Below are 23,670 nucleotides of genomic sequence, written 5' to 3' on the forward strand. Positions count from 1 at the left end.
AGTGGTCCCATAACATGGAGAAAAAATAGTACTCAAGGACTATTAACCTTTTGGGAAGATGTCACAGTATCCAGAGACAGCAGACATGCCTGTGACTAGGATCACTGTGAAGAGATTATTATTCTTGTAAATTTGCTCAAAAAACTGGACTTTATCTATCTATTTTTCAAGAAGTTGGACAGACATTTGGCATGCAATCCTGTTCACTCTAGCAATGGGCATCATCAATGCTGGAGGCTCTTGGGCAGGAGCCATAGAGGAGCAGTGACAGCAATTCATCAAATACAACTGTAAAAAATAGGATTTTGAACACAGACCAATAATCTCTGGTACAAGATTGTTCTTTATCTTACTTAGGCTTTATTGTTCCAATGATCATTCTCTGTGTTTAATTACAGGATGATTCTGCATGCATGCAACACTCGGACTGCAGCTGTCTCTCCCTCCCTCCTTGAACAAACTCACATTTGGAGAGGAGAAAGTTCATTTACAGTGTGTTCACAGACTTGGAAGGGAAAATAGTGCTCATAGAAGGGCTCAGCACCTTCACTGCTGTCTTTTGGATGGGTTTCAGAAATGAGGAACAATGGATCCTTCAAGGTGCTCTAAGAATCTCCATCTGCTTTAATGAGCTCAAAGAAATTCACACACCCAATATGAAGGACTGAAGCTGGTTTCTTCTGGCATTGTCATCTGTGACATCTTCCTCATCCTGATTGCTCCTTCACTAGCCAGGTCTGGGGACAGCATAGCAGAAATTACAGCTCTTGGACCACTTGATGCAGCACACCACAAGAAAATCCAGCTTCTGTTAAAGATTCCATTGTGATATCCTACATCAGGTTGCAACAGACTTTTTACTGTTTAGTCCTTGAGGACACTGATCTCCTGGTAGCCTACTCTCAACTAATTCTACATTCAGACACAATCATCACAGATCCATTTTGTGTATTCTCCTGCAGCTTATCACTGCGGTCTGTTGGCAAGCTCTATTCTTTCAGCATTAACACAGAGAGATCAGCCAACTCATTTCTACTTCGTGCCATTCATTCTTACCTCCTGCCTGCTTGCTGCTTTTTTGCACCAGGAGTTGAAAGCACTGTGGACAGGCAGTGATTTCACAAAGCAGTGCTCCTATCTTCCCTCAGAAATCAGTATCAGATACCCTGATGCCCAGAAAGACCCAGATCCACAGATGTGACTGAAAGAAGTGGATGGACATATAAACAATCATATACCAAATAGATTAACTAGATAATTCGTGTTGAAAAAAATAATTTACCAATCCCAACATCCATAGTGAAGAGAAAAACCTCATGTTACCTAGAGAAAAACCAAGCACCAAACATGACTGATCTTGAATAAAATCTTGAACCGCAGAACTAGACAGACACCAAAGGAGATCAAAGAATTCCAGAGGCACATCCTGAGAAACCAGCTATACACCATAGGCTCATTTCCAGGTAACCTCCCTGGAAAATGACTTTAGAAGACTGTGTGAACAGATAGATCCAATCTAGTAAGAGCATAACTTGCAATAGCATCCTTTTTTTGTGAAATCCAAGTGGCTTTATCTTGTTCTAATCTCCTTGTATACATGATACTCTTTCATTAAGCCTTTCTATCCTGATGCTGTTACATACAATATCAAGATATTTTATTAGTATTGGATACTACGTTACAGAAAATCAAAAAGAACACAAAACATTCTTATACAGTAAGTCTAGGGAATTAACTTGGAATAAACAAAGAAGCCTATTGTTCTGGGGAAAATGCTAAACAATGCCTTGTTAGGCATCACTGAAAACTATAAAAAAACCACATGGATTCATAACTAAAGACAAAAATTATATTTGTGCCAGTATGAATCACAAAAGAAAGAAAATCCCTTAATGCAGCAGCCACATGAAAAAAAGTTGCTTTTTTGTTTTGTTTTGGGATTTTATTGATGTTTTTTGTTTGCTTGTTTTTTAAATCATGTAAGGCTGATTTTCATCCTAAATTGCCATACTCAATGTTTACTCCAAACTAGGCATATGGAACATTTAATTCCTACTTATTTCTGTTGTATTATCAGCTGTATCATAATGTTGTCCCCCACCCCACAAGCATAATGCAGACTGTATGTAGTTCTTCTAGAAATTAAAGGATTGTTGCAGGGATTACTGAGAAACAGTCTGGCTCAATTTAAATAAGAAGTCATTATATATTTTACCAGCAGTATGTTATTCTGGACTATTAACTCTACTTGACAGATGCAAAAGAGGAAGCACAGTGGTGCCTCTGAACTCAGAAGGTGGAAAACTTGCAGCTCACACTCTTTAACTACAATCTTGTTTGATCAAAATGTAAAATATAAACACGTTATCCATTCTATCACAACCTGGAGTAGAAAATAGGAGTGCCGAGTTTTCACAGTATGTCTCCCAGTCACTCACAATTCTACTAAGCAACTCTCCTAAACCCTATACCTCAAAAATATTTAATTAGTGGCTCCTTACTGAATATAGGCACAACGAATTTTGCATTTCTTATTTAGCTATTTAGGCACTTAGAAATTTACCTATTAGCATACAATTTAATAAAGAATAATGATGAGTGAAGTAAACACTGCATTGGTTGCTTACTGAAAACTGGGAAGAAATCTCTGGCATACAGCAAAATACAAGAGAGTTTGCCTGGACAGGCTGAACTCTATTGTCAAGGTCTTTTCCAACCTAGATGATTCTATTATTTTTTGACACACAGCACTCCCAGGAGAGATTATGCATTTTTCCTCCATTTTTTATTGAGCCTCTTTTTCTTTCACAGAATCGGGCAGGTTGGAAGGGACCACAGGGGATTATCTGGTCCAACCTCCTCTTTCTTTTGTTTGGCAGTATAATTTCAAAAGAAATACATTATACCCCCCACATACACTGAGGTCCCTATTACTGTTTGCAGCTCTGGGGTCCCAATACAAGGAAGAATGTGGACCTGTTGGAACAGGTCCAGAGGAGGGTCACAAAAATGATCAGAGGGAAGCACATCTCCTGTAAAGGCAGGCTGAGAGAGTTGAGGTTGTTTAGCCTGGAGAAGAGAAGGCTCCAGAGGGACCTTTATAGCACCTTCCAGCACCTAAAGGGGGCCTGGCTTATAAGAAAGATGAAGAGGACTTTTTACTATGGCCTCTAATGACAGCAGAAGGGACAACTGTTTTAAAACTGAACGAGGGTATGTTTAGAGTGGATATAAACACAGAACTGTTTAGGTTGGAAGAGACCCATAAAGAATCATCTAATTCCAACTCCTGCCATGTGCAGGGACACCTTCCACCAGATCAGACTGCTCAAAGCCCTCTTAGGGCCCTATTAGGAAGACATTTGTTACAATGAGGATAATGAGGTTGTACTGCCTAGGGAAGCTATGGACACACCATCCCTGGCAGTGTTCAAGGCCAGGTCAGAGAGGGCTCTGAGCAACCTGGTCTGTTGAAAGGTGGCCCTGCCTATGGCAGGGGAGTTGTACTAGGTGATCTTTAAAGGTCCTTTTCAACCCAAACCATTTTATGATGCTATATTCCACTGTTTTAGCATATATTCATTATATATTTCAATAACATACCCCGGAGAAAAGTCACTGGCCCAAAGAATCTCAAAATCAATGACAGATTGAGACCTCATTTCTCTGTGGGAGCTGAGGCAGAGAAGGCACACTTAGATCTGATAACATACACCTAGCCAGACACCAGATGGCCTGTCCACAATCAGTCAGGAAAACATATTGTGCAGAGGATTTAAACAAGGGCCCCCCAGACTGCAGACCTACGACCCCTGCCACCAGAGGGGTATCAGTGTTGTTTCAACTTCAGACGACTGAAACAATGCATGGGCAAATTTTCCACTCTGTCAAGGTTCACAGGCATATTTTGATTGTCTTCTATTCAGTAGGCATGCTGACATGGAAAAATGGAGAAAGATGGTGATCTTTCACACATCAAGAGAACTGCCTGTTAGACAGAGAAACAATTTTGTCTCCCTACATCAGCAGAAAGGTACAGTGAGGCAAGACAACCAAGACATTTGCACCAAAATGCATCCTTCTCAAGCTTTAGCTTTACATGCTCCTCACTCATGGAAGTCCAGCAGAAATACCCACATGTGAAAGGCTGAGCTGTTAAAAAATTTACACGTGTCATGTTTCACAAAGAAAGGCCTGTGACTCAACACTGGACAGGACAAGCCCTACAGCATTTTCAGCCAAGCTGTCAGCTGCTAAAAACAGCAACTTTATTTTTAGTTGTAAGGGAGTTATATTTCATTATTCACCCATTCACTGCAGTAAGAGGGAACCCTTACTGATAAAAGGACAGCAATACTCACAATCTTAACATGAAAGGCTTAAAATTCTACCATTATCAGCATTATTAAAACCATGATCTCTGCTGATGCTCCTCTAAGTAATACCAGTAACATGACAGTCTAAACACAGCATGGAGACCACAGAGCCATGCCACTAGACATGCTAAATAAACTTTAAAAACGAACATATTTTCAATAAAAGCATTAAAAAGGACTATTTAATCTAAATTAATAGTCTGCTGTACTTGAAAACTATGGTCAATATCTACCACTATGACTCAATCAGATAAAATGCTATCGAGCACAAATACCCTGTCCCTACAAAAGGCATTATAGATAAACCATGATGACCATAAAATTCTCCAGATGTGGCCATTTACAAATGATTAAAGCTCCACAGCAGATGTCGAGTCTTAGACACTTTGTTTTATGGTTGTCCCTACAGCACCTTTATCCACACTAAGTGATAGAAGTCAAAATGAAATAAAAACAGTTTTTGTAACTATCACCAAACAGCAGTAATGCCTGTTGCAGACCTAAGCAGAATTTGTGTTCATTAAAAGGAGAAACTAGAACTAATTCAAAGAAGCCTGTTCATTGCACTGGACCTCACTTTAAATACATCAAACAAGACATGCAAAAGTATGGCAATCAGTATGAAAACCTTCTAAACCAATCTAGCGACCGACTTGCAGAAGTAGAGGCTTGGAGGTAGGAAGATGGGGACTGGAATATCAACAAGTGAATATGATCAAGTAAATAGTAGCTTGGTGAACAAAGAAAGGATACCTACCAGGAGACAGAGACTGCCTTAAAGGTGTAAGCCCACGTGCATGTTCACAACCTGATCAGCCCAAATGGCTGGGAACAGGCTTGTCTGTCTTAGCAATGCTAAAAAGTGTCTCCTCACATGCCTGAATGCAGTGAATAAAGAAATCAAGCATGTCACAATCCTGAGATAAGGAATATGTTCCCTTTCTGGGAACAGAAGAGAGAAGACCAGATTGGAAATCACATCTCAAGCAACCTGTTTCCAACTCCAAGGAGTTCCCAGACACAGGTGTCTCTCCTGGGCTCAGTTGCTGAAGAGCCTCAAATTCCCTTGTTTGTCATACGCACAATGACAAATTGCAGAGAAACCCCATCCAACTTGGCAAATGAAGCAGTCTCTCAGATACTCAAAGCAATCCTAGCTGCCACACTATTTTGAAAGAAATGCAGTCTGAGGACTTTTTTTTAGCAGTTCTTTAGGAAAATAAAGATGATACATATGGACATTTGACGGGAATAATCTTGTATCACAAATCATGAAGCATTTGAAGTCTGTTGGAGAGAATGATGCCATAAAAATCTTAAAAACAAAACACTCAACCCAACCAACATTTAGCAAAGAGAGGGTAGATGCTTTCTACGAAGGAAAGAAATTAAAGCTATTTAAGCAAAGGAGCTTGTTCTGACTCTACCAAGAGGTTAGAAGCAAATTTAAGAAGGAATACTATGCTTTACAAATGCAGGCAAAGCATGTATTTTGGCAGTGTTTGGCTGCACTCATCTGCACACTGGGGCAAAAAAATTCTCTTTAAGGGACTTGTGCACAGGTGCAGTATCAATCTGTACAAACAATCCAGGTATGGATGTGTGATCCTTGCTTTTTCGATGAGGTTTTTCATACTCACAGCAGATGCCTCCAAGAAGCATATTCCAGTTTAAAGAAGATGAAGCAGGAGCACTGGATGAAAAATAAACTACCCAATTCTTTCAAAATGTACACAGGATTTTTGCTTTGCCACTGAGCTCTTCTTCTGAAGAGAAGATACTCATGAAAGAGAAAATTCACATATCCAGGATGATGCCAAAGACTTCAAGAGCCAACAAATTATAGGTTTTCTCTTGGTTACTTTTAGGGCTGCAGGCTTAAAATCCCTGAGAACTTGTTGATAGGTACGTGGTGCTTCCCTAAACAAAGGAGGATGATACCTATGAACGTTGAAAGCCTTAAGCCAGGAAATATGTCTGGTAGTGAGCTACAGAAGGGTCATGACAAAAAAAGGACAAAACCAAAGAAATCAAAGACACGGGTAGTAGGTTAAAGACAGGTAAGACATGAGAAGAACTGGGGGTCAAACTCTAGCCTTGCTAAATTATGGGAAGTAAGAGGTCACGGCACTGTGACTGCTGGACTAAGGAAGTCCATGGCTGCAAGACTTAAGGTATACGCATCCTTTCAATCGAAGCACGTCTCCACATCTTTTTTAACAGACGTTTCAAAAGTTGTATAAAACTGGCTTGCTATTTCTTGGTCTGTCACTGACAAAATGGTAAGAAGACTGAGTAGCACTTTGATGAGGCAAACCTACAGCTTTGCAGGACAAGCGACAAAGCTATTATTTCCACCTTCGTGGAGTTACAGAATATCAAAACAAGTTATTGTTGGCATGAGAAGGCTGACATTTCACTTGACATTTCAAGCTGATGCTTGAGTGGATATCTTCTGAAAATATCTTGATAAAAGAAGCATTTCAAAATGGTAACAAAGTGTCCTAAATGGCAGGAGACCTACTCAGAAGCAAACTTTAAAGATTCCATACTCTAAGAATTTGGTTATTTTGGACAACTGACTGCTGTGAAATTAGTTTGCAAGCTATTGAAAAATCAAGATTCTAGAAAAGCCTCCATATGCAATATTTGCTAGAATACACTGAATTTCAGACACCTTCCAGTCTCCTTACCTCTTCTCCTGAAAGGTAGTATGCTGCTAGAAGACCGCCAATGAAGCGAATATTGACCTCAAAAACAGACACTTCGGAATTCTAAAACAGAAAGAAAGCATAAATAAATAATTAAGCAACTTCTTAATCAGGGAAGAAAAAAGAAAATTGACAAGGCAGAGGAAAGTACATATCCTAAGGCAATCCACATGCAAGGGTCTGTACCATTTCAGTCTCCAGATCCATACTGAAATTCTCACGCACATCTTCATGACACCAAATGACAATTCTAGTTACAGCTTCAACCGCTTTTATTAAAATCAAATTAGTTTTTCTCCTGCTCTCTAACCATTTTATCACCACAAAGTGCAATTAGAGTAATTTGGGGCTCATGGGAAAGAAGTCAAGGACCATACATTTCCATAATTCAGCATCTTTTCTCTTATGTTTCAGCATAACGCCAAACCTTCTAGGTTTAAAAGATAAAGCAAAATAATAATTAGAGCATTCTCATAATGCACTTTCTTAACCTGAATTACTAAGCTCAAATTCAGAGCTCCATTTTAACATACTCTTTGTCTAGGAATAGCCTTTATGTTATGACAACTACTGCAAGGCCACTGAGAAACCCAAGAGAATAAACCATTTTATTGCCTTCCTCCACATTTTTACCCTTAGGCTAAATTCAACCATATCTTTTGACTCATTTAACCCACAAAAAATTAAGAGGAACCAGATAGTTCTAACATCTTTCTGACTCCCTCTGTGCCCCATTCACTTAATTTTCCACATACACTCCATCTGTCTCCCCCATAAACTTCTCTTCAACCTATTAGACATAGAAATGTAGTTTTATTAAGAGATTTTGAGGTAGGCAAGACTTCTCCTTTTATCCAGAAAAGTCACTACAATGTACACGGAACAAGCTGACTCACCAATCTGCACACAGCTGGAATGAGATTTACAGGTGTTTCATGCTATTTCTATGGCACCTGCAGTGCTTGGATCTGAACTAAATGCATTTTGCACATATTACATATTCCAGAAAGCTAATATGAATAAAGATTTCTTCAAACAGCACTGATTAAGAAGTTGAAAGTTTGAAATACTCCCAAATGTTTCTAGTAAAAGACTTCTTCTTTTCACATAGAGGTGATACTAGAAAAATAACACCAATGCAGCATGATTCCACTTAATACCTATTAAACTCATGAATCACACATGCAGTGGGACAGTGTAAAGCGAAACCAATCATTTCCATTTCCCAGTAAAAGAATCTAAGAGGAACAAATTCATGTATTTATTTATAAACTCCAAACCACATAAGGAAATTACCCAAGTTTGGTGTATACACAAGGCAACTCATTAACCTTCAGAAATGGTTTTTGATACATAGGAAGATGTAATTGAACCCCAGAGGGCCATGTAAATTTCTTCCATCAAAATCCTAGATTAATATTGCAAATTTATACTGAAATTGCCTTAGATCAGACAAAAGTTATGGAAGCAATTTAGTTCACCCTCACAATGGTATCATTATGTCTACACTTTCTCTGATATATTTAAGATCTTCAGTTTTCGACTGAATAATTATCTGGCACTAACTGTAAAAGCAGAATAAGATTTCTTTGATGTTTGCCAGACAGTCAAGGTATAAATCAAAAGAAAAAAGCCCAAACAAATAATTTTTGAAAAGTAGGATAAAATAGAGGAACAACAGTAACCATTTGGTGAATTCTGAGTGTATAAATACATGTCATTATGTGCATTTACTGAGTGAAAAATTATTTTTGGAACCATAGGGCAAATCCAAGGACTGAAATACAAATTCCATCACAGAGTCTGTGACAGTCCCAAAATTAGTACTAAGAACACTAATCAATAAGACTAGAACAGAGCCATTTCTTCCATTTAATGCTTCCAAACTCTCAACAATGTCAGATGCTGTATGACCACCTGGGAAATTCTTGTGATAGGTTAAGAGCCTGTAGGAAAACTCAAGAACTCAAATGGCCTATTTTACATTAAAACTCTTAAGAAATGGAAGAAGAGATTGTATTCTTAAGTAATTTATACGCTGTAGTTTGGGGGAAAATTGTCTTTCATAGCTCAGTTAATTGCAGCTACTATCAGCCAGTAAAACCTCATCTTTAGGTCTTCATTTCTGAAGCCTAGCTTTTTCTCACAAAACACTTCCCCTTTCTTCCATTATCCAATTATAATTTGCACTTTGAAAATACAATATATAGATGTATCTTTACTCGCAATTGTAAGCGTGAAAGGGTTGGGGGATATTTTTTTTTTTCTACAATAACGTTAGATACACAGAGAATGTCACTTAAGTTCACATCTGACACTTTGATCCATACGTTTTTTTAAGTTTCACCTGAAAGACCTCTTCTGTCTCCCCCCAAGACAAACACTGTGAAAAGGACTAGAGAAATATTAGGGCAGGCTCTACTCACCACACTGAAATCAAGATTTTTGTCAATCCATTCTTGTCCTTCTCTGAATTCATCATGAAGGCCCATGATATAAAGAGTATCCAATGCATCTACTATGGTAGCACCCATTTGTGAGTTTCCTAAATGCAAAAAGAAGGATTTCTGTTACAAGTGACTATTTTGTTACTTTTCTTAAACATCACAAATATGAGAAAATAACCCAAGCAGTAGCAAAGCAAAGTTACTACAAAGGTGTACAAAGCACAAAGAAGAACCAAAATGAGCAGGTACATAAGAGGATTCCCACTTCTCTTTCAAATCATCAATCTTCTGGCACAGTTTGGCTTCTGGGGAAAAAAAGCATACTAAAGATGGAAAAAAGAGCCCTTCTCATCTGCTTTCCTAACTTGAACTTGAACTCATCTGCTTTCCTAACTTGAGCAACCGTACTTTGACACAAAAAAAACTGCCACAAAATACCAAAGGACAGAAAGACATTCAGCTTCAAAAAGCTACTAGGAATTCTAGGACAGAAGCGTTAGGAAATAAAAAGAAAAAAAAGCATATGCAAGACAAAGCAATCAGTACTTGCAGTAATGCCTTGCATTTCCCAACATTTACTTCTGAAATACTCAAAGTTTTGCAATTATGGATGCTACCTAATCATTGAAAAGCACGGACTGATGAGCAGGGAAGCGCTAGCCTGGCGTGACTGCCAAAGCCGCAGTCCCAAGATGTTCCCCTCAGCGTCTGCAGGGACCCACACTATGAGCCGCTAATGGATTTCTCAACTGTCACCACTTCAAGTGGAGCATTGAAAGCCAAATAAAAATCAATGGCGCTTTAAGCTAAAATGCCATTCACTCGAAACAGCAGCAATTTAGAGCTGATTGATGAGTGACTCATCGGTCTGGTGCAAGGGAGGACGAGGTGGTGAGCCATGGCCCATGACAGCTCTGGTCTCCCAAGGCCATCCCAACCCAAGCTGCTGCCTTCAGTAGGCAAAAATCTTTGTTTCTAGAGGAAAGCAAAAATTATCATGGGTTATCTGTTTTCATGGAGTGTATAAAACTTCCTGTGCACCAAGAAAGTAGCCAAATTTCACTGTTCGTACCTGTAATCTATAAACCAGTGCAATAACTACGATTAGCAATTTAATGACGGTAGTGTCCTAACAAGTCAATTTTTGGGTTCTCTAAATGTGCTTTCCACCTATAATGGGAATCTCTACAGCAGAGTGTTCCTGCTTGGTAAGTTCTACTCATCCATTCCTGACTTTCACATGGTTAGAAGCTATTTTTTTCCCCTCAAGCATAATAGTAACTGAATGAAGCCATCACCCCCACTGTATTTCTTTCACACACCTAAATGACTGACATGTAAGCTTATTTCCATTTTCAGGGGCTTCTTTCCCCAAATAATAAAAATTAAACACGACAGTATCCATGACAAAGTAACCACCAACTAATTTTTAAAGAATAGCATCAGTTTTAATTAATATCAATTAGATATGGAAAGCCTAAGGTTGGTGGTGTTAAGAAAATTCAAGTGCAGACTGGCACATGCTACCTTTTGCAAGATTAATTAAAAGACAAATCCTTTGACAAATTGTCCATCAGCCATACCTATAACTCTCAGGAAATGAATTCACTGTGGTACTTAAGTACTGAAAGGTTTAACGCCTTCAGCCAAATGACAAATTCCACCGATTGTGCCGAAGTGGAGGTTGCTGTGAGAAGAGCCACAGCGCTGCACTTAACTTAGCACCTTCTCAAAAGCATAATGTGACAGTTATCTAATTTACCACTTCAAAAATATGTAAATAAGACCATGACAAAAGGACTACCTTCAGTACCAGCTGACAAAGTATTTTTCAACATGAAGTTGGAATGTGTTATACTGCTTCCACGACACGCTCAAAGTAATTTCTGTTCCTTTATTTAAACCACATTGATAAAATTTTCAAATACATGAAGTGTTTGAATAAATAAGGACACGTAAGTCTTGGGAAATCCTGAAAGTTCCTCTTGCAATAGTTTCAAAAAATAAAAACTTTCCAACTTAAACACAGTGGGAATCCCATCAGTAAGCTCTTGTATTCTTCAATTTGCATGGGATGAGGAGAACACATTGCATGTAAATTGACTGGTGTGTCCACCCTACCTCTCTACACCTACTCCAAAAAACTTCAGACACCATAGTACAATCTTCCAAAGTTTTCTAGCTCTCAGAACTACTTTCCAGTGTCCACAACATGGGAGAGCGGTATGTTGGGGGCAAGAATATGTACTTGCCAGCCCTCAAGGAAGTATCTTCAAAAATACAAATTTAAACAACTTTTTTCATGGCCTTCTCTGCACAGAACCATGGAAGAAGGGCCATGGAAATGAAAAAGCACATAATAACTTTTGCTATCTCATAAACCCAATAGATGCATTCAGAGAGAACAGAACAGAGCTCTCTCCAGAACTGAAGTGTTCATAGTTTCCCCAGTGCATCCCATGATTACTGAACAATATGACTTCGCCAAACACAGACAAGAAATTTGCTTTTGTTATCACTTAAAAGTGAGCCCTCAACCCCATATAGAGATCTCACCTAAACCAGTGGTCCCCAAAAGGGATTGCCTACAACCCATTTCACGCCGGATCCTTCTGCACTGTTTGCAGGCACAGAAACAAATGCAGCCTGAAGAAGGGGCAGTCAATAACTAACTCATGTAAGCACAAGTTAACTATTGGGAGACAGCAAATATTAGTTCAGACAGAAGATGTTAATTACAGAGCCTGAGAAGCTGAATTCACCCTAATCTTGTCAAGCTAGAGGGGACAAGGATCATCAGACTGCTGAATCATTCCTCAAAGGACTACGCGTGCCCAGGGAGAAAGGTGAAAAGTTCATGAGAGGATGACTACTGGTTTTCATCAGAAAGACCCCCGAGGAAGAGGAGAGGTCTTCCTCAGTGCGACCACCAGGACATACAGCGCATGCGTGGCCCATATGCTAATGACTTCCGAGAAATAATTTGTATAACCACACTTGTCCCAAGGAATGTGATGAATATTCATAATTTAGCCCTTAATACTGTGTTGTAGAGAGCACCAGGCGTGTGTGTTTGGAGGAGCGATCCCCACACACCCGGCGCGCCGAATAAAGCAAATACCCACTTCTCTGACTCTGTCTCAGAAGTGTCTCCTGGCCCAGTTGCGGCATGATTCAAGCCCAACACTCTAATAGTTTGTTCAAGTCCTCCCTCTGGCTGCCTTTACAGTCCTTTCTTTCACCTTTTATGTTTCTTTCCTAGAACCATGAATGTCCAACAAAACATTACTGAGAAAAGCCTCCTCTACTCTCTTGTGCCTCTTCCCTAAGCAGTGATGGGCACCTGCTTCTGAGGCACAGATCAGTATGGTTATAGTTTCTAGACTCCATGGGAGAGCCCAACTATTTTTTACCACAATCTCCTAAGGATAGCATTTATATCTCAACCTATAATAAATTACTAGTTTTTCTTTTTTCATATAAGCAGGCTATTTTGACCAAATCTGAGTTACTTTTTTTCTTTTCTACACATGAGTACTTCTTCCTTGAGGACGACTCAGAGGAACAATCTTTGCATTTTTAAACCCTTTTGGCTGGACACATTTCCAAAAGGTCAAGAGATAACAAGTCAGTATTTTGCAACAGATTGTCTACCCAATCTTCTTCTTTTAGTGTCAATCAGGCAGCAGAAAGCAAGCTAATACCCTCCTCATGAGCACTGAGGTGGAAAAGTCCAAAATGCAGAATTCACACTCAGAAGTCTTGTGCTTACAAGAATACAGGGCAGAACTGAACATAATGCAACACTGAGGACAATATACATGTAACACCTTGGCTGCCCCATACTGCACGACGGGTACAACGTAAAATCATTTGTGGGCTACACTATGTTTGGTCAGAGAGTAAAATTAATTAACTGCTCTCAGCTTCTTTCTTCAAGGACTATGTGGAAAGAATGTCATTCTTAATTTGGTCTTAAGTAAGAGCTTCCACTGAATTCTTCTGTATCTACACCTTGACCAAAACAAGCAGTAACATTGCAATAGCTGTCTTCATCTTAAAAAGTACTGCACTACCAGCAAGGCATTGACTGAAAACTAAAGAAGGAAGAAACAGCAAGTGTTCCAATCACTAGCCTACATTAGTCATGTGTGCTGCTATAGGTAAAGCAGAAATGGATAGGCAGCGGTACTTCCCCCTACTGATGCTGATAGAAACCATTCGTCTGAAGTCACAAAGTGAAATAATTTTCCATTCATAATAGAGAATGTTCTTTTTTTTCCTTTCATAGCCATGCCAAGATCCATAAATTTTTCCTTGAAGGACAAGGGGATAACCTCCCTGGAATTAAACTGCAGAAGGTATCATTTGAAGAGCCATAAAGTAACCCTAAATAATGAGAAAACAGGTTAGAGTATACACTTCTTGCTACCACCTCAAGCAGTCCATTATTGCTCCAGACACAGAGGGAGCAGATGTCTCATTGTGGTGAAAAAAGGCTATAAAACAATTAAACTATAATAGAAAATAACACTTCTGCTGGCTGAAGGCACTCCTCCCAGGGTCTGTCTCTGTTCAATACAAAGGCTCAGCTAGTCATGTTGCATAGGATAATAACCAATTCCAAAAAGGCCCAGTTTTACAAATGTCAGATTAGGAAGTTTCTTCTCCATATAATTATAGTTCTAGTTGATTGAGCTCCAAATTTAATGAAGTTTGCCTAATGAATGCAATGCTCATTCTTCTAAATAAAACAGAACATCCATCATGAGCTAATGGAAAGAATTTAGCAGTGAAATAGCTGAACTATTAAGAAAATCGTGCACACTCTCATTAAGGAAGAGTATTATTCCAAAGGACTGCGAAATGGTAATTCAGATTTGTAGTTAGGTAGACTTCAGTTTCCTGAGATAAGCCAAATAATTCCTTCACTTGATACCACATAAATCTACAGTTTGAAATTTCCAGCAAATCATATGACTAAGTGTAAATATTAGGGCCTCTAAAAGAAAAATGGTCTTCTTATCTAGAATTCTTTCAGTATGCCAAAGCGCTAGATGAAGAACTGGCTTATCAGTACCAATTGAAAGTTTCACAAGAGACTATCAAAGTACAAGGGAGACAGAGCATTGTCAAGTGTTCACGACAAAAGGAATATGAAGAAAATAAATAGCCCATTTTCATTATACCATAAGAAAAAGTGTAGAGATTTAGAAAGTCTGGTACCAGCTCAGGGTTGCTTAGAGTATTTATTATGTGGAAGCAGAAGAGATTGTAAGCAGTGAGGTACTAGAGAAAAATATGTGAATAAGCATAGATCAATTATGAACAGAAAAGACTGAAGATATGAGACACAGACAAGTTAAATAAGGAACAAGATGACAAGTTAAAACTCTGCACCAGCAAACTGAAGTCATGCACTAAGCTGAAAGGTAATCATCAAATAGGTGCTTCACAGAAATTCTGATTATTTAACATGTCATACCTCCTCCTTACTTCAAAATGTATACACCACACACAAATCTCATTACTTCTGAAAAACACTTCCATAGGGGCTTTCCTTGGCCCAAGTGGAGGGCTGAGCAGGGGTACTCGGTCTGCACGGGAGAGAGTTAATTTTCTTCACAGCAGCTTGTATGGTGCTGTGGGGTTTGGATGTGTGACTAAACAAGTGTTGGAAACACACCAGAATTTTGACTATTGCTGAGCAGTGCTTGCACAGCATCAAGGCTCTTTCCCATCCCCCTGCAGTGAATAAACCAGGGGCAGGCAAAAGCTTGGAGAGAGAATTTCCTTGTTACCCTTTCTCCCTCTGCCTGTGCTCCAACACTTCTGTGCCACAAGTGTGTGTCTTACAACATGCTTGGCATCTACCCAGAGACTTGCTAGAGGAGGAACAAACCTGAAGGAAATCCGACCTAGTCAAATGGATCTCTCATTACCAAAATGTACACTCTGCTGCTACTAAGTCAAGGAAATCAGCCTAAGTGGAAAACTACTGAGGCCACTCTGCTTCCAAGGAAGTCATATAAATAGGCCTAATAGGTGCACGTGACCTTTCCTACTCTTTTACCTCACACAGTGACTAAGAAAGAAGCATTTTATTATTCCTCAGAAAAGACAGCAGATAACGAGTCCAAAAGCAGGATACTCATCAGTCCATTTACAATCAAGGTAGGCTTTTAGTATTTCCTAAACCAGTGACAAAATCACACAGGAATCTAATAAAGACTCTTATTCTCCTTTACAAGGACAGCCTGCAGACATCAGCAGCTACATTTTGAAGAAAGCTAAGGGAATTGGCAAGATTAAGGAAGAACAAGCAGTTGGATACAGTAAAAGCATTTGGACAATTACTGAAGACAGCTGCCTCTACACCACACAAAGAGCAAGCACCTCTGTGTTAAAACCTCCAGTTGAAATAAGTTATTTTATACACTGGAAAGCAGACTTATCTTCCTAAGCAATAGAAAAGCTGGATTCCATAGTTAGTTACATGCAAAGACTAGGGATCCAGATGCAAGAAAATAGCTTTCACTCTCAAAACAGCTTCCCATGGCCAATGGGATGATCACACTGATCAACAGAACCATAAGATACAAACAGACCTCCCACACCAGAAATAGAATTGGTCTCAGCCAGCCTCATATCCAGCTCTTGTTTTTTCCAGGGCCCTGGACAGACATTATTTAGTGGAAGCTGAACCTACTCCTGCATGGTCCAGAACGTGCTTGACAACTGGTGTAGCTACCTGGGGGTGGAGGGAAGATAAGCTTGCAAAAGGAATGTAAGAGGACCAAAGCCTCAAGGGATAATTTACCATAATTTCTAAGATAAATTTCCACTAAAGCAGGTGACCTCAGCTTCAGACTGGTCCAGAACTACTGACAGCAACCCAACCACTGGTGTGTACACAAGCATAGAGCAGATCCTCCCTATTCCACCACAGTGATTCCAGAAACAAAGGAGGAGATGTAAAGCCTCCCCAAGGACAAATATATACTCTCTCACACGTGTAACCTAAAAGTTTAGTTATTTTTCACATAGAGAGTTGTTTTAATCCCTAGCAACTGAGTGAAAATGCTTCCTTGATAAACCCAGCCTGACATTAAATACAGAGTTATTACACTCTTAAAGAAAATAAATACTCTTGTTATTGATATTCCTGTCTGCCCAGATTCATAATGGCTGAAAAACACATACTGAGCAAGACTGCACTATATATTAGAAATTATACCAATTTCTACTCCCAAAGATTCAAATAATTCAAGTTTTCAGACTGTAGCAACAGGATTTCTTGATGTGACAGACAATTATAGACATGGTAGGAAAATATATAATGTGAAAATTAAAAGCAAACAATTATCAACTGTTTTCTGTATCTCTAATGAGGCTCTGGCAATAAAGCTGCCACTACTGAAGCATACCACTTGCGAAATATCTTAATGACTCACAAGGAACAAGATAACGTTTAAGAAAATTAATTAAAATTTTGAACAAGAGAGTTTGATTTCACTGAGAAAACGAGTGCTTCAAAATTAGTCAATAAAACTATACATTTCATACAAAACTGCAGCGTAGGATTTCAGCTCAGTCATAAAACACAATGAATAAGCCTGTAAGTATCCATGAAGAAACCAATTGCCTTTAACATTTTAGACTAATTAAAAAGGCAGAACAAAAAACTAAGCATGTTGATTGCTTAGTCCTATTAAATTGCTGATAATAGACAAGATGAAAAGGAGGTCTTAATGTTTTGTACCAGACAATAGAGTACTTTAGCATATAAATAACATTAAATAATCAAGTGTAATGCTTTCCTTAATTTCATAACTGAGGAAGTAATGGGAGTAGAACACCGAATTGTATGCTAGACTTTAAACCTATTAAAAACTGGATCTGCTGGTGTTTGTTAATAATCAAACTGCTGTTTAAATACCTATGTTCTTAAGACCCAAATTTTAAAGCTTTGTCTAAGACTCCATACTGCAATAAACCTTCCTCGACTGCTCTTCACTTATTGCTTTATTTTGTTACCTAACTATATCTTATATGGCCCTTTAAATTAATTCAAAATTCATGCAAGCAAGAGTTGAATGCAGTCCCCCTAGTACAAAGCCTGAATATCCTCAGACTATTTCAATTTTTTACATTTCTATCCAATTTTCTCCATATATTTTTGTTATTTTAAGCACAAAAACCAAACTGAATTACTGTACAAGGAAGAGGACTGTGTGCAGACCATAATAAAGATTAATGCTGGAACTATGATCTGAGTTAGTGGAAGGTTAAGACTTGGTGATAACTGAAAGGCCACAATATCAGGAGAGAAAGGTTAGGATGAATTTCAGAGTAGGAAAGGAATGAGGGAGAGGAGATGGCATTGAGTACAAAGGAGGCCATGGAAGTGTACCAGAAAGAAAGCGAGAATAACCTGTGAGAAATGAATGGTGATGGCAAATTTGCTGCACACACAAAGCAGTCAATCAAAACTAACCAAAAATACAGACCTGAAGCAAGTCCATTTTAAGAAAATAGGAAGCAGAAGACTGAAAGGAAAAGTACCTGTGAACAACGGCCTGGAAGTACAAAGAACCTAAACACTGGCAGCAATCAGTTAAACACAGCAGCAAGCAAAGCAAGATTAATACTTCAGAGTAAGTAAGAGAACAAGGTGTTATCTGGACTCAGTATAGTTGTATGACCTGATGTATGAAGCAAGCTAAGTATGGATCTTCCAAGACAAGATACAATCTCTCACAGATAATTGTAAGCTAAATTACTTTGTCAGCTAGGCAGTAGGAAAGGCATATTAAAAAAAACCCACCTAAGAGCCATCACGGCACACAAGCTTTTCTATCTTTATATTTGGGCCACTTCTGCACATTTTGGTCCAACCCACATTCTAAATTTTCTTTGGGACAGTGTAAGAGGAGCAGATTTTCAGTGGGATAGCCAAAAACTTCACAAGAAAGGTGCAAAACCTGAGTGAACAGTCTCACTCAGTGCATTAGGAACAAGCACAGTGCTCCGCTCATGTGGTAGAACTGTTTCTGAATTCCAGCTGCCTGGTACATCTGCTGGCTTCTGATGACAGCAAAGCGTACCCACATCTGACTCCCTTGCTGTACACATGCCCATGGAGCAGTCCTCAGCAGATTTAGTTTTACAGCTCAGTATGCTAATTCTTAGTCAGCTGTCATGCCTGTTCATATTTTAACACAGTCCAAAACAAGACTGCATAGCTTTAACTTACTTCCTTATTACACCCTCTGCTCTCAATTCCAAATGATAGGAAAAAGGTTTAAATTCGTGAATAGCATCCCCACAATCTAAATCAAAGCAAATCATCTGGTTTATAAGACAAGAACAGGAGAGAATGCTATTGGAAAGAATCAAAATTCTGAGTCTAAGCCTCAGCCCTGAACTCTAGTATGATTTAATTTTTTCATTACCATTTCATGCAGATGTTTACCTCACTATTCTAACAAGGCAGATTACAAAAACGAGGTGTGTTTATCTAATTCCACTTTGCATTTGTGCATCTTTTGTTCGTTTGTTTTGTGGGATTTTCTGGTTAAAGCAGAATTTTCAATCTTCTGAATAGCATTTAACATAATTGCTTCAGAAACACTTAAAAAAGCCACTCAGTACAACTGCCCTAAATGTGTTGTACATGAACTAATACAAACTGTGTGAGAAGAATTCAGTTGAATACTGTATTATTAAAAAGAACAGAAGACAACAGCTGTTCTTGGTGAATTTTCCTGATATGCATAGGCACACTTGGGACAGTTTGATGAAATATCAATGACATTCAAAAAACATTCTTAGCTAAGCAGTTGGTTTTATCTACAGCACCAGTACTGTAAAGCACTTAAGAAGGAACACACAGCCAGATTGTATCCTGTCTGAACAAATTTGCAAGTTTCAGAGAACAGCTATATTCTGAATAAGCATGATACACACTGCAATGAAGCAAAACAGTGTTAACAAATCACTATTTGCCCAAATGGCAGTATCCATCAGAAGACAGCTTTAAATGAGATAAACTGAGGAAAAGTCAGAAATTTTGTAGAGGGAAGTCTTACCTTAGCATCAACGTTAAGGTCTTTTGAAGAAGTGAACTTGCATATGGACAGAGAACATACACAGAAGGAATGTGAGACCACCCCTTAACAAAAGCTCTTAAGAAAACTGACCTGCCACAGGGCAAAAGAAAACTGTTCTCACGCAGATGAATAATGGTTTAAAAGACAGGAAATGGGGTAAGTGTAAACAACCATCAGTGTGAGGTAAAACTACCAGTGGGATCCTACTGAGATGGCTGCTCAGGCAAAAGCTTAAATATGAAATAACTGAAAATATTTATAACATTAGATTTATAATATGTATCACTGGACACAGTGGATGACAATTTCCAAAAGGATTGCTACTGCAGAAAAGCTACCCTGTCATGTGTTTGTAGACTCAACAAGGAGCCTAGAAGACAGAAAACACAATTATTAGGAAAGGAAAAGCAAACAAAACAGAAAATGGAACAAAGTTTTAGTCTTCCTCACAAAGACCAAATAAAACCCCAAAGCCAACACCTTGAAAATATACAAAGAAAGAAGGTAACAACATATCAGGTACGAAAAAATGTAAGTACAAGAAATGAGTTAACAGGCCAAGACTCTCCACACAAAACAGGGGCACTACTGAGGGCATATGCAGTCTTACAAACTTATGAATGGCAAGGAAGAAATGAATGAAGGGTTGATTTTTTTTCCAGCACCAAAACTAGTCACCTAGGAGAGCAAGCAGACTTCAAAACTAAAAAGTTTTCTACACCATATCAAATCAAAAAACTATGGAAACACTCTGGGTTATGTTAATCTTAAGGTCGCCCAAACTACAAAGCAGTTTGGACAAAAATCAAGGAAAAATAAACCAGAAGTTATTAAATAAAATTTGCTGCCTCTGACCACAGAAGCACTAACACTACACAAACTTCTGTAAGGCTGTGGAGTACTCTGAGACAAGCTCACTAGAAGCTTTTCCTGCTCTTACATGTCTTCCCTAGGTACCTGCTGTGAGCAGTTTCTGAAGACTGAGTAACAACTATCATGTTTGATCTGTCATCTGACCTGAAGGAATTTTTCTCGTGATATTAAAACACTGTTCTAGTTTCAAATAAAGCCAGCAACTCAGGAGTTACGCTCTTTCTCAAAATTTTATCTTTCCAAAATTTGTGTCACTGGTCAAAAAAAATACATATTCAATGTACATATAATATTCAACATTATCTCGCTGTAGTCACTCATTCATGAGTTTGCAGAGGACACAGATGCATAGACCTCTCCTAAGGCCATTTCCATTTATTTTAAAATTGAGTTGAACCTGAAATACAGAGATTAGGCTGAAATTTGCATTGTGAAATTACCTCCCTTTACTAGTTAGCATGAATGGATTTTCTTTCCTCTTTCATTTGCAACAGAAAAAGGCAATAATGAGTAGATTACTTGTGCATGTACAGTTAAAAGGTAAGAACTACTGCTCAGTAAGGAGTTTTTCTTTTCATCAGGATAACATATAATCCAGAACATTTCTGTTTACATATATACCTCAATATCCCCTTTTTGTGCTCATTTATCCTCTACATGGATTCAGAGGCTGAACACATGCACAGAAAAAGGATGCTGTGCAGAAACTGTGTTTCCCATCTGTCTTTTCATTAGGATTTTACAGTGAGAAGACGCCAGAAGTTTTCTGTCGTATTTTCAAGAAGTCATTCCTCAGTCTTTAAAGTGTGTCATCTATTTTCTTTCCAGTAAAAGTGTTTGTCTCCATAGTGTTTATAAATTTTTGCAGATGTTGTAAAAAACAAGCAAATAAACCAGAAAATACAGAAGGCTTACAAAACAGACACTCTTGACACTCAGTTAATGTGAGCTTCAAAAGTAAATTACAACTAATCAGGTGACAGCAGATGATAGATAGTATTGGGCAGCCTGAGCTGCTCTGACAACTGCTACACGGACAGATAACAAACATGCCTTATAAACTAATGATTATTTCCACGGGTAAGTAATAATAAAAAAATCTGTTACAGTGTTTTCTTGTGGTGCTAATAAGAAATATTCCACCTCTCATTTTCAGGAACCACAAAGGGGAGAAAGAAATCGCACTGCTCTCCCAAGCTATACTGTACTTGTCAAAGGTATTGGAAAAGCAGGCTCCTGTGCCTGACTCAGCTCCTGCTTGCAACAGCCTCCTATCCTTGCAGTCTGACAGATGCATTTTCTTTGGGAGTCTCACTGCTCCTGCTCCCCGGCACAGAGAGAAATGCACTTCCAGATCTCCATTGCTTAGCAACACGAGGAGCTGCTGCAGGAGCTTCCTACACTGCTGCGCCACTGGGCAGTTGGCAGCCAGCTCAGCAACTTCCTCCCGTGTCACAAGGGCTCACCAGTGGCACTGGCAGCAAAAGGCTGGCTGTGCACATGCCAGGCAACAGGACACAGTGATGCGGTACAAACCAAGCAATCCACTTGTGTATTAGAGAATATTCAGCACACTAACTGCCCCACCTGAATCCTTGAGTTATTCCCTTGGACATATCTTGCTCACCAATGATACTTAACATGCCAGACAAAAATTCCTCATAAAAGAGGGTATTTGGTCAAGCTTTAAGGAAGAGATAAGGCACTGCATTGCAGCCTTGGGGCTCTACCATGTAACACAAATGTAACCACACTGTGACTTCATTGACAATTCTCTCTTCCCCCCCTAGAAGACAAGATCCCAAGAGAGAACTGGCAGGCAGCTCAGATTAAATCGACTGTTTGTGTGGCATGTGAGATGAGAGAACAGGAGAGGCATGAAAGCTCTATCAATGCATGAGACAGTTCTAGTGTGACAAAATACAAAATAATGACTTTATTAAATCTGTGTATGAGAGTGGGCATGTGTGTATGCAGGCATCTACAACTTTAAAACTTTTTATCATTATTAAAATCTTTCCACACCCTTCAAAACATACCTAAACATAAAACTGTTTATGGATATATACATTATCAGATCATCTTCATGTAAAGCAGCTCATCTCTAGACAGAATACATCCAAATGCAAGGTTTAGAAATGCACTGCTAGTAATATGGGAAGTCTCCTATTTTGCAAGAGTTGTATCAGTACTTTGCCGTGCACTTATTACCTGATAATCCACACATCTTCACTTTATTTTTAGATAGTTAAAATTAGCAAAACAAACCAAAAAACAACCCCAAAACAACAAAATAAAACACACCACAAATTTCAGAACTCTTATTTCAGAAAGTATCAGATTACATGACAGCCCATGATCTCTAGTTTTGCTGAGGACAATGTTCCAAATTGCCCAGGGATTGTCTCTTTTCTTTATATTTTTCCTTAAAGTAATCCAGGTTCTCAAATAAACATTGTTTTAGAAAAACAGCGATTGAAGACTGATGCAACCCAACTAGTACTAACTACTCAATTTAACTCACAAGAAAGTATCCTTACAGCTTATACTACAGTAATTAGTTCATATGATACTGGAGCAAAAGATATCACAAACACATAATAGTTTCAAACTCTGAAGCATATCTGGACTGAATAATTTTAATTGTGTTTTCAGGATATGTTCACCTACAGGTCATCAAACAAGTGCAGGGACAAACCATCTTCAAACAGCATCTTTCAGATGGTTACTCTCATCCTCAAAAGCAAATCCAGGCAGATTTCATTACAGGAAGAGAATCTGACAATACCGTCAACTACTCTGGTTTGTGCTAAACTCAGAAACCCTTCTGAAGCAAGCTCAGTGTTTGTTGTGCTTGCTCATTATCTTACGTGCATCATTTTCCATCAGCCTTTTCTCTTCACCCTTTGTGATGAGAACTTGATCCAGATCCCACACAAACTCCCTCTGCAACAACACCCTGCGGCTGCCATAAATTTTTTTCACCAATTTAAGCAGTCCAACAAAAAAGGTCAACTTTCTTTTTTTTTTTTTAGCTTAGCTGCTACAACCTTCAGCAGAGCTGCAAATAAAAATTTAAACTGGAAAGAAAATTTACACCTTTCTGCTGCACTTTCTCCTTGACTTTTATATTTCATCTTACAGGGTAGGA

At 38.7% G+C, this 23,670-nt stretch overlaps 1 protein-coding gene across 1 annotated transcript in view; it reads right to left on the reverse strand.

The window, feature by feature from the left end:
- Positions 1-23,670, reverse strand: part of MAN1A2 (mannosidase alpha class 1A member 2) — a 135,986-nt gene that overhangs the window by 64,892 nt on the left and 47,424 nt on the right. The window contains exons 4-5 of the mRNA XM_048294063.1: positions 9,514-9,632; positions 7,070-7,150 (exon numbers count right to left, since the gene is read on the reverse strand). Of these exons, the coding sequence (XP_048150020.1) occupies positions 7,070-7,150; positions 9,514-9,632 (200 nt within the window). The remainder of the gene's footprint in view (positions 1-7,069; positions 7,151-9,513; positions 9,633-23,670) is intronic.

This window comes from Corvus hawaiiensis, chromosome 2 (assembly GCF_020740725.1).
Source record: "Corvus hawaiiensis isolate bCorHaw1 chromosome 2, bCorHaw1.pri.cur, whole genome shotgun sequence".
In the NCBI taxonomy this organism is placed as follows: Eukaryota; Metazoa; Chordata; class Aves; order Passeriformes; family Corvidae; genus Corvus; species Corvus hawaiiensis.